This window comes from Rhinopithecus roxellana, chromosome 11 (assembly GCF_007565055.1).
Source record: "Rhinopithecus roxellana isolate Shanxi Qingling chromosome 11, ASM756505v1, whole genome shotgun sequence".
Lineage (NCBI taxonomy): Eukaryota > Metazoa > Chordata > Mammalia > Primates > Cercopithecidae > Rhinopithecus > Rhinopithecus roxellana.
The window spans coordinates 101,399,960-101,411,386 of NC_044559.1; the positions used below are offsets into that span (position 1 = coordinate 101,399,960).

The 11,427-nt window shown below is 52.1% G+C and overlaps 1 protein-coding gene across 1 annotated transcript; it reads right to left on the reverse strand.

The window, feature by feature from the left end:
- On the reverse strand, window positions 1–6,998 carry EGR2 (early growth response 2). The gene is made up of 4 exons (XM_010355142.2): window positions 6,929–6,998; window positions 6,720–6,826; window positions 3,861–3,969; window positions 1–2,480 (listed from the first exon to the last, which is right to left on the reverse strand). The coding sequence occupies exons 2-4, from the start codon at window positions 6,816–6,818 to the stop codon at window positions 1,219–1,221; spliced, it is 1,470 nt and encodes a 489-aa protein (XP_010353444.2). The 5' UTR covers window positions 6,819–6,826; window positions 6,929–6,998; the 3' UTR covers window positions 1–1,218.
- Between the last annotated feature and the right edge of the window lie 4,429 nt (window positions 6,999–11,427).

An 11,427-nucleotide genomic window follows, 5' to 3' on the forward strand; every position in this document is an offset into this window, starting at 1 on the left:
TATTGTTGAAAAGTATTTATTTACACTATAGTCACAAACCATCCATTATCTGAACTTCAGTTAGTGGTTTTGCATTAGAATAGATTTATTTTTTCACAACTATTAAGAGCTAATGACCAAACAAATCAGCTCCAGTAACATTATGTACATTCTTATCTGAAATTTGACTACAAAGGTAACACTTTTAAGTCACAAAACAAAGCATACAAAAATATACTTTCTAAAAAAAATTCCAAATATTAATAGGCAGAAATATACAGCCATACTAAACCCAGGGAGTGATTTTTCTTTCCATAATAAGGCAACCCATTTACATGCAGACCCTGTAACATTGTCTACATCACACAAGGCACCAAGGACACTTCCAACACAATTGCATGCATCCTAGTTTCAGAGAATATATGTACATCCCCCTTAAATAAGTTAACCTCTGACTCATTTCAAGAGATCATAAATGCTTTACATTTTTTCCCAAAGATTCAGAATTGTAGAGAACAGTGTACATCAAAAATACACAAAATCTGAGTGGATATACACTGAAAAAATAGTCTACATTTCTCAACTCGAAAAGGAGCAGATATTGCTATGTCCCTCCCATCACATTGCACTTCTGTTCTCTGAGTTTATAATACATATTGCTTCAAGGGTTGAGACAACTAGATATGCTCTGATTCGCCATTCTAGGGCCACAGAGTGCGGCACAAAGGCCATACTTCACTCACTGTACAACATGCCCTAAATCAGTCCCAAGCCATAAAGTGCACATCAGTTTTGCTTGTCTTTTTGCTGTTCCCACTTGAAGGGATCAGCATCTCCCAACCTATTGTAGAAAATGTCTTAGATCACCTCTGACATCCAGGGTCAAAAACCTGTGATGGGTTAAAATAAGGGGAAGTGGGGGAGCAAAACCTAGTCAAACAACCCTTTAAAGCAGGGTCAGACCTAAGCCCTCTTGGCCAGAGGTCCCCCACCACCCCCTTCTGAGCCTCCCCTTTGCCTTGGGTTGATAGTCAACTCACCTAAGAGAGACTAGAGTGGGCTAAATTCTAGGAAGGAACTGCTTCTAGGTGGAAAGGGGGCAGTGCTAGCTCCACCAAAGCCCTTTGCCCAACAAAGGGAGGGAGAGACAGGGAAGGGTGGTAGTGTTTGTTGTGCAGCTCCAGTGGACAAAGGGCCTCCGGGACCTTTGGGAACTGGTGTGTCAGCCTGAGTCTCATCTCAAGGTGTCCGGGTCCGAGAGGAGCAAGGGGCGAGCGGCCCTCCACCAAGAGTGCTGCTGTTGCTGCTGCACAGGGTACCCCCAGGCTGCACGCCCCCAGAGCAGGAGGCTGTAGAGGGGGCTGGCACTGATGCAGAGGGGGCACTGCTTTTCCGCTCTTTCTGTCTCAGGTGGATCTTGGTGTGGCGCTTCCTCTCATCACTCCGGGCAAATTTTCGGCCACAGTAGTCACAGGCGAAGGGCTTCTCACCGGTGTGGGTGCGGATATGGGTGGTGAGGTGGTCACTGCGGCTGAAGTTGCGCATGCAGATCCGACACTGGAAGGGCTTATGCCCAGTGTGGATTCGGATGTGCCGTGTCAGCTCGTCGGAGCGGGAGAACCGCCGGTCGCAGCCTTCTGCTGGGCACGGGTAGGGCCTCTCGTGCACTGGCGTCTTGCTAGGTCTGTTGGGGTACTTGCGAGGCCTCAGAATGGGCCGCAGTGGCAGGTGGTGTGGGTTATACGCTGCGGCGGCCGCGGCAGCGGCTGCTGCTGAGCTGCTACCAGGCAGCCGGGGTCCCTCGCTGCCTCCACTGGCCCCTGGTCCGGTCACCCCAGTACTGGGGCCCCCCAGGGTAAAGTTACGGATGGTAGAGAGTGGAGTGAGTGGAGGGGGCACCCGCAGGGTGTCCAGGGGGCAGGGAAAGGGCTTACGGTCTGGGCCAGCTGTACCATGTAGGTCTCTCTGGCACTGAGATGGAAAGAATCCAGGATAGTCTGGGATCATTGGGAAGAGACCTGGGTCCGTGGCTGGCTTGGGGGACGGATAGGAAGGAGGTGGTGGGTAGGCCAGAGAGGAAGAAGTGGAGGTGGTGGCTGCTGACAGGAACGCAGAAGGGTCCTGGTAGAGGTCTCCTGCACAGCCAGAATAAGGAGGAGGAGGCGGTGGTGGAGAGTACAGGTGGTCCAGGTCAGGCTGGGTCTGGGACATGGTGCACACACCCAGGGGTCCTGTGGCCAGTGGGTTGGGGGAGGCAGAGGTGACGCTGGATGAGGCTGTGGTCGAAGCTGGGGAAGTGACCCCTTGCAAGATGCCTGCACTCACAATATTGATGATGCCTTCTGGGTAGCAGCTGGCACCAGGGTACTGAGGGTCAATGGAGAACTTGCCCATGTAAGTGAAGGTCTGGTTTCTAGGTGCAGAGACGGGAGCAAAGCTGCTGGGATATGGGAGATCCAACGACCTCTTCTCTCCAGTCATGTCAATGTTGATCATGCCATCTGGGGAGGGAAAAGGCAGAATGGAGGTGGAACAATGAAAATACAGCCAGGATTCCCTTCTCATCCCGGCTCACATAGGTCCATTCCCAAGGCCCAGAGTCTCAGCACTGTAGAGCTGGGGCAAAGTCCAAAAGGTGGGGAAATTGAGACCCACAGACAGTAAGAAGAGGCCAGCCCAACTGTGGCAACCCATTGACAGTATGGAACTCAAGAACTACCTCCAAAAAAGCAGAATGAGCTTTTCCCAACTCCCCTCCACCCCCAGCCATCTGCAGCTCTAGTCCCCAATAAAAAACACCCAATAATAGCAACAACAATATTTTTAAAAGCCCCATCTGCCCGGAGCTTCTCTCCCTCTTTTTTGCCTGGGGGTTCCACGGCTGAGGCACCAGGACAAACACCACCCAAGAATCGACCTAGTGCGGTGATGCTGCCAAACCGAGAGAGCTCGAGAAGCGGGTGGGTGACTTCCCGGCTGCTCCCCATCCCCAGCGCCTTGTGCCTTTCTCTCCCTCCCTCTCCCGCTGCGCTTCAGCTGAGGGCTGCTGGAGGGAATGGGGGCTGTAGAGGAAGGAGTCCGTAGGTTTCCCTGCCCTCCCAATCTTCTCCGCCTTTCCCGACAGCCGCGCGTCGCCGCCTCAGCTCAAGGCCAGTGGCCGGGCTTCGAGGAAGGTGCGGGGGCCGCGAGAGACGACTTTCCACGGCATCGCCAAGGAAACTGGCGTCGCCGGTGCCCCCGCGGACCTCCCTCGGCAGTCCGGGGGCTGCTTCCCGCCGTTGCTCGCCCTCCTCCACCACCCACTCCCTGCCTCCGCCGGCCGGAGCCCCCGCCTTGCTAACCCCCTCAACTTCGCGGGCGGTGCGCAGGTGGGGGAGCGCCTCCAGGCCGCAAGAAGGGAGCGCTCCGAGATTTTCCCGGGGTCGGCTCTGCCCAGGAGGGAGCTACCGACGATTTCCCCTGACGCTTCTCCGCCGCTCGGCTCTCCAGGCGCGCAGCTCTCCCCGGGAGCCCCGAAGTTTACCGTCACTTTGCCCCTGCCCCGGGAGAGGGGAGGTCGAAGTGCTACCGGCCAGAGGGCCTGCGCAAGCCTAGAAGCCTGAAGGGACGCCTCTTCCACCCCCATCCCTGCGCTCGCCCGGGGCTGGGCGCGCCGGGGCGCACGCACGCCGGTTTGCTGGCGACCTGGCGCATCTGCCCGCGCGCCCTGGTCCCTGCTGCCGCAGGTTCCTCCTACACCCACTTCCAGTCTTCAAAGCCAGTGCAATCAGCACCGTCCACCTGGAGCCCCAATCCTCTCCTGCGATTCCCGCACACCCACTGCACCCCACCCACCACCTCCGGGCCGCGCAGGTCCCGGCCTGCGAAGACACGCGGCTTACCTCCAGCCACTCCGTTCATCTGGTCAAAGGGGCCTCCCAGTTCGGCATTGGGAAAGATGGTCACCGACGTGGCGGCGAGGTCCTCCACTGGGTAGATGTTGTCAGACAGCTGGTGCACAAAACCACTGAGAGTTACTGGGATTTTGTCTACGGCCTTGGCGGTCATCATTTGCTCCTCGCACAACCTGGAGACCCAAGTCCCTCGCTACCTGGAGTGTCAGAAAAGCCGTTTTGGAGAGGGGTTGGACTGAGCCTGGTATGGTATCTCCTTTTGCCCTCCACACTTAAAAACAACCACCACACACACCAAAAAAAAAAAAAAAAAAAAAAAAAAAAAAAATCAACAGAAATAAAAGTAGCAAACAAGTTGCTGTTTTTTAAGAAATAAGAAAAATAGCTGTTTGCCACTGACTCTCTCCTGTCTGTGTTCCGGCTGCTGGGAAGCCAGAAGTAGCTGGTGTAGTGTTATTATAACAGTCAGTGTGTCCCCTCGCCGAGCTATTAATCAATTGCTCCTTGCTCAGTTAGACGGAAAGTGTTGCTCTAAGTATTTATGGGCAGGTCTTCAATACCCGTGACGTCGCTGCCCATATATGGACTGAGGAACAGGGCTGGGCCAGGCGGCTTTTGCCGTCACATGGCTGATTTGCATACACGGGCTCGGCCGCGCGGACTCCGCCGGGCTCGCGACTCCCAGCTCGCAGCCGGCGGGGATCCGCGGGGGTCCCGGGCACGCGGCCCTAGCTGCAGCCTGGGTCCGGGGCACAGGAATCGCGGGAGAGAGGGCGCGCCATGGACCCAGCTGCAGCCACAGCGGGAGAGCGAGCGGCTCCGGGCTGCGGCTCAGCCTCCCCGGGCGGGGAGGAATTCCGGTTCTCTGGGACTTTCCAAAAAAGGCGAAGATCCGGTGCCGGCGGCTCCGCCTCCCTAGCCCTTGTTTGGGAGCCATTCCGGAAAATTAAACTTCGGAAAGAAACCGAGCTGAGCCGAGACACTACAGTCAAACCCCTACTCACTTTCTTGGCAGCTCAAAACCGCAAGCAAAAGGAGGCAGCGAAGAAAAAAAAAAGCTACATGCATTCACGGAAGCTGACTGCTTTTTTTCTGAATTACTTGGTGGAAAGAAGTGGCTGGTGATAAGAGTGAATGCGTATTGCTTTTTTGGAAAGTCTGTTCTATTCATACAGGAGCGAAAACGGAACAGGTTTGGGTTGTTTGTTTGTTTAAGTATTTTGGGCACCTTGGGACTGGGAGGGTAAACCCTAGGAGGAGCAGAATTAAGGTGGGGAGCTTCGAGAGAAATCCTCAGCCGGAGACACCCTCCTTCCTCTGCCCGCGCGCTCCCCGCCCCCCTTCAGCTGCTGCGCGGAGCGGGCGCCCTTCCCGGCGCGTCTGGGCGGTCGGCTGCGTGGGGGCGTCCAGATGGAAGCTTGGACACTCACCCTGCCCCTCCACACACACATACACACACACACTCGCTCCACTTCCGCTACACACTCCCGCCCCCGCTGCCCTCTTCACACACCCGCTCACACACCTTACACTACACACCTCCCTGTTGACTGCGCCCGCGCGCCCACGTTGCCAGCAGTGTCCCGGCGGCAGGGCGGGCTTCGGGCTCGCGGGACAGGAGGCTCTGTGAAGACACTGTCTTAGCCTTCACTACCTGTCCCGGCAGCCACAGATTCCTCCTGACCCCCATAGCCCACTATACAGGGCCGCGCCCTGCCCGCACCCGAGCCAGAATACACGTACTAGAATAAATATTTTCTCTCCCTCTCCAAAAAACACCTTGGTGAGCCCAGCGCGGTCCTCAGTGACGGCCGAAAGCATCTCTAATCACTTTCAAGACGCCATCCCCATCCCCCAACCCACTCGTTTTACTTTGCGAGACCCCGATAAACCCTTCTGTTTAGTTCCCAAAGCAATTTTTAAAAACTTTTCCAAAGTCCAAATAGCAGCAGGTTCTGGCATCCTGGGCGCAAAGCTTCCACCAGTGAGCCCCAGCCCGCATAGGTAACCGGGCCTGGCCGGGGCCCCACAGGAGGCTGGTCCCGGGTGCCCAAGTCCAGCGCACCGCCGCCTGCATGGCTCATTCATGGTCGTTTGTGCAGGTTGCGAACTGCCCCAGAGCCCTTTCCCGCTCCAAAGCCGTGGAGGCCAGGGATAATGCGCAGGGTCAGCCTCGCGGGCCGGTCCTGTTCCTTTTTCACCCCCGGCACGGAGCGGCCCTAGCCTAGTGTGGGCCGGGGCAGGCGGGAGCCACTGCGCCACGCCGTGGAGGGAGCGCGGCGCTGCAGGCGGCTCTCCAGCCGCTCACCTGCCTCGACCGCTGCAGCCGTGCGCCTGCTCTAGCCAGGCCCAGCGCACCGCGGTCAGGGCCCTGGGGCGGCCGGAAGCGGTCTCTCCCTCTGCTCTTCCACCCAAGCGCTGCCTCTCCCTCTCCCTCCAAAAAAGCCGGTCTCCGGCGGCCGGCCATCTCTGATGTAAGTCACCCAGAGCACATTTGGGAAAGTTTCTCGCTCGCGCTGTGCGCTTTTTTTCCAATTGGGGATGAAAAGGACGTGGAAAGAAATCGCAGCAAGGTTAGCACCCTAGTAGATACCCCACACCCAGTAAAAATGTGCAAAGTCCTATTTCGAAAGAAAAAAAGAGAGAGAGAGGAAGGAAGGAAGGAAGGAAGGAAGGAAGGAAGGAAGGAAGGAGGAAGGAAGGAGATGAGAGGAGAAGAGAAAAGAGGAGAGAAGAGGAGAGGAGAGGAGAGGAGAGGAGAGGAGAGGAGAGGAGAGGAGAGGAGAGAAGAGAAGAGAAGAGAAGAGAAGAGAAGAGAAGAGCAAGAAAAGATAGCTGCGTTCTTACCACGTGTGCCAGCCCGCTCCGCCTGCGCTCCGGCGGGTCCCGCGGCCCCCGCGCTGACCATGGGGAAGACGACGCCTCGGAGGGGAGCCCGACTCTCATCTCCGGCCCTGAGTCCGAAAGAAGGGGGGAAAGCCGAATTATGCAAATGCGGATCCCTGCGATGGGGCTCGGGTTACGGCCCCCGCCGGTCCCTGAGGTGAGGCACCCACCGGCGGCAAGCGCGGGCGCGGCGACTGCTAGCGCTTCGCTCCTCTCTGCGCACGTGGGCGGACTGGCAGGCGGGCAAGTTGCCCGGGCCGCCCCGCGACTGGCGCAGCCGGCAAACCCGCCGGCGGTCGCTGCGCGCCGCCCGGAGGGGGAGCTCCTGGACGCCCGAGTGCCCGGCCAGCAGGGCGTGGAGGGCAGGACCCGGGCCGGGGGGAGGGGCAGGGGTGCCTGAGCGAGGGAAAACCGCGAGGTCTTCGGCTGTCACCCTTCCGGGAGGAGTAGGCCAATGGAAGGCGGGTGGAGGAAGGAGCCCCATCAAGGAGTCTTAAAAGCACATTAGAGTAAATGAGAGTGACTGACCCTCTGAAATTCTTCGGAGCTTTCCAAGGACTCACACCGCCCCCTAAGAGCTACGCTGCACCAGCCCGTGGTGCGCAGGGAATGGAGTGGGGGCGGGGACGGGCAGCAGCTGCGGGGAGGCCGGGGAATGCCTGGGGCCAGTCCTGGGAAACCTTTATTGAATCTTCTCTGAAACGAGTCAGTAGATAACTCTCGTAACCTTTGTTTTTTTGAGTGTCTCTTGAAGTACCAACCCTTAAATTTGGGTAGTGCAGGTCATGGAACAGAATCAAGGCGCACTCTTTCAAGCCAGCCACCCTGTGGATAACCTCAGAAAGCTAAAGTGGCTTGCCTAAAGTCATGTAGCTGGTAAGTGGTCGTGTCCAAACTTGCAGCCGGGTCTTCTGAATCCAAGTACAGCACACAGTTGTCGCTACATATTGCCCTCAGGAAAACCCAGGTCTGAAAAGTGAACAGTTCTTTGAGGATTGGGAGCCTGACTCAGCCCGCTAGGGAAGAATCAAGCCACCTCCGCCAATTTCATCTCCTTTCTTTGGCGTGTCTGAGGAGAGCAAAGCTGAGGTCAGGGTTTTCTACAGGCAAGGAGGAAGGGACTGTCATTGACACGCCCGCTACCCACTGTAAAGGGAGAATTTGAGTTTCTGGGCTCTCCAGACTTAGATTGTGAATGGAATAGCCAGGCTGGCACAAAGCCAGCATACTAATAGGCGCTGTCATAAGAGGAGCCAGCCCCACAGTATCCTTCCTGGAGACAAGAAGAGGTGAGAGAAGAAAGAAGTGCGGACAAATAAAAACTTCACAGGGTTTACTGAGCAAGATACTGTGCTGGAGGTGGAGGGGTGTGGGGATGGAGAATGTGAGAGTTCAATACAAACATGTACCATGGTCCCTACTATTAAGCATTTGAACTTTTTTGTTTTCACTTTCTTTAAAATAGAGCTGTAAACATGCCCAAGTAAATGGGGCACTCCAAGATGTATCAGGGCTATTAAAAGAGTAGCAAACTCATGCCAGATTCCAATTTGCTTTGTCCAGATTCCAGAGCCGGAAAGTAAAATAGCAAGGATGCAGAGAAGCCCTTTAGTAGGCTTACTCCTGGGTTGCAGGAGAGTGTTTGGGGTGACAAGCAGGGGTGGCAACCTGAGGGTCCTAACTGGACCCCAGGGTCCCCTGAGTGATTTTCAGGGTTTTTTTTTTTACCCAGATTTGAAATTCTCATTTACAATGTGGTGACAGGATCACCATCAGTCAAGTGGGATGTCACAAATAATTTGTTAATATTTGTGTTTTGGTTTATTAACATTTTTGCACATCATTATAGGCTCTACCTATTGTGATGTCATTTTTGTTCCCTTCCATACTAATACTGTTACTGGAATGGAAGACATAAGAAGGTCAGAATTTGCCTTAACTGGGGACACTCATGAGGGTGGGGACCTCAGACTTGAATGGCATAGGACATGTGCACTTCAGTGAAAATCAGATCAATTTCCAACTCTGCCATCCAGCCAAGCTTTCTTAAAGGTGCCCCTGTATGCTGAAAAAAACTGATAAATGGTTCTCTACAACCATTCAACAACTGATAAATGGTTCTCACTACTAATCTGGTAATCCCAGAGGCTATAAACCAAGCCCAGGCTACGCCAATCCAAACCGTTGTGAAGCTTGAGGAAAGCATTGCTTTGCACCAGTCCAGTGTGCAACTTCAGTCATGTGTCACTGGCACAAATAATCTGGACAGGAGGAGACAAGAGCTCTATGATCTAATTTTGTAGAAGCAGCAGCACAAGCAGTAGCACTGGCCCAAGCAGTGGGTGCTCAGGTTCCCTTTAGATATTTCGTGTGCCTCTACTAGGTGTCCATCACTACACCAAACCCCAGGGATATAATAGTGCCTAAAACTAGGCCTGGTTCCCACCCCATGGACTTAGCATTGTGTATCACACAAATACATGACTACAAACAATGACAGTGTTTGATCCCGATGAAATAAAACGACAAAGGACCCAAGTGAGTCTTGGAAGTTGAAGAAGACTTCTCTAAGCAGAGATCTGAAGGATGTGCAAGGATTGGGGGAAGGTCAGTGGAGACAGGATTCCAGGGAGAAAGAACAGAGGTTGAAAGGTGCCAAGGTGGGAGGAAGCAAAGTTCATTTGAGGAATGGGGAAAGTCCTTAGTGGAAACTTCTAAGGCCATCTCCATATCTAGAGCACTGGGGCTGAAGGTAGCTGGTACAGGCATCCTCCTTGGAGTGTCTCCAGAGAGATTTTATTCTCCGAGATTCTTTCTTTGCTCTGCCTTTTCTTTTTCTGGCTAATGACAGTGACATTAGAATTTTTACATTTGAAATTTTTTACCACTCAGCTTCTGCAAGCAAATGAGAACATGCTGACAAGGTTTCAGCAAGGAGAACATACACAAAAATGCTTATTGATATCAGCATTGTGTCTTGGTGACAGTCGCAATGAAAAACATTTCTTAGTTATCTATTTCTTAATAAGGAAATGACAGACTGTGTGAATTTTGTCCCATTTTAAATGAATAGAGTTTATAAGTGCAGCTTTTCTAGTAGAAACACATCCTGACAAATCTGCAGATCACTTTACCATTGCTGGCAAAAGATAAAAGGTAAATCAATGCATGGTATATCATGACTGTTTAAGACAAGGTACATACAAACCTGGTGTCCACTTTAATAACTGATAGGCTGTCAGTCTGATCACAAAGGTTCAAAGCATAATCTTCATCCCAAATCATGCCTTTTTATATTTTCGAAACTTTCAGCTTATACCTTTAATTTATTATCTCTAATTGTATAAAAAATAAAGTTTGCTATAACTGAGGAGCTTATGGATTTGTATACACATATTACTAGCCTGCTTACGTTACCAGGTTATGGGGAGCAATTTTTCTTCTTCCAAATGATGTCATACTTGTTATAGAAGCTTTGCTTTTATACTGACAAAAGGACCAGGCCAGTCAGTGCATCCACTTGTCAGAGCAGTTGCTTCGCAGCGTTAAACCAAAAAAGAAAACAAATTGTATATTTCAATCAGATAGTCTTGATAAGGATGGTCATTATTTCTCATGATTACGGTTAAGATTATAGGCTCTAGAGGCCCATATGTCCTGGATTTAAATCCTGTGGTCCTGGGTTCAAACCCAAATCCTGCCACTACCTGGCTATATGTACTTAAACACCTACGTAGTTAAAAGTTCTGGCAGAGTGCGGTGGCTCACGCCTGTAATCCCAGCACTTTGGGAGGCTGAGGCAGGCGGATCATGAGATCAGGAGATCAAGACCATCTTGGCCAACATGGTGAAACCCCGTCTGTACTAAAAACACAAAAATTAGCTGGGCATGGTGGCACCCACCTGTAGTCCCAGCTACTTGGGAGGCTGAGGCGGGAGAATCGCTTGAACCCAGGAAGCGGAGGTTGCAGTGAGCCAAGATCACACCACTGCACTCTAGCCTGGCAACAGAGTGAGACTCTGTCTCAAAAAAAAGAAGAAAAACTTCCATAACTTCTGTGTGCCTCTATTTCCTCAAATATAAAGTGGACAGAATGATTATAGGTTTGTTTTAAGGATTAAATATAATAATATATGTAAAACCCATAGCATATTGTCAGTATATAATAACTATTCAGTAATTGTTAGCTATTAAATCATGATTATTATTGACTGTCCACTCTGCACCAGACACTATACTGTGTTCTAGGTTCATTGCTTCACTCCTCACAACCACCTTGAGAAACAGAGTTGTTTATTCTCATTTTACTGATGAGGGAACTAAAGCTCAGGGAAGATAGCTCACCCAAGTTCACACAGAACCAGAATATGAACCAGAATATGAACTCTGTTCTCTCAATCACCAAAGCCCACGTTTCAAGTACGTTACATAATGTAGACCAACCACAGCAGATAAAAGCGAGACAGTGGCTATACTTCAAACATTGATATAGGAAGTATTTGTCACATTTTTCCAAAATTCTGAGCTTCAGCTTCCAAGAACATTGATAATATCATTACTGAGCAGGCGAAAAAGGAACCCAGAAGGCAGACGTTACTGGCATGTAATTTAAAACAAGCAATACCTTTGAGGAAAATGTCATCTAAACTTGGAAAGCCAAGTTCCACA

What these genes read in the sequence shown, in the direction of transcription:
- EGR2 (XM_010355142.2), bottom strand. Translation starts at nt 6,818, where the DNA reads ATGAGAGTCGGGCTCCCCTCCGAGGCGTCGTCTTCCCCATGGTCAGCG. An exon ending in GGAGCGGGCTGGCACACGTG is followed by an intron (nt 3,970 to 6,719) that starts GTAAGAACGCAG and finishes TTTGTGCACCAG; the next exon opens with CTGTCTGACAACATCTACCC. An exon ending in GATGAACGGAGTGGCTGGAG is followed by an intron (nt 2,481 to 3,860) that starts GTAAGCCGCGTG and finishes TTCCCTCCCCAG; the next exon opens with ATGGCATGATCAACATTGAC.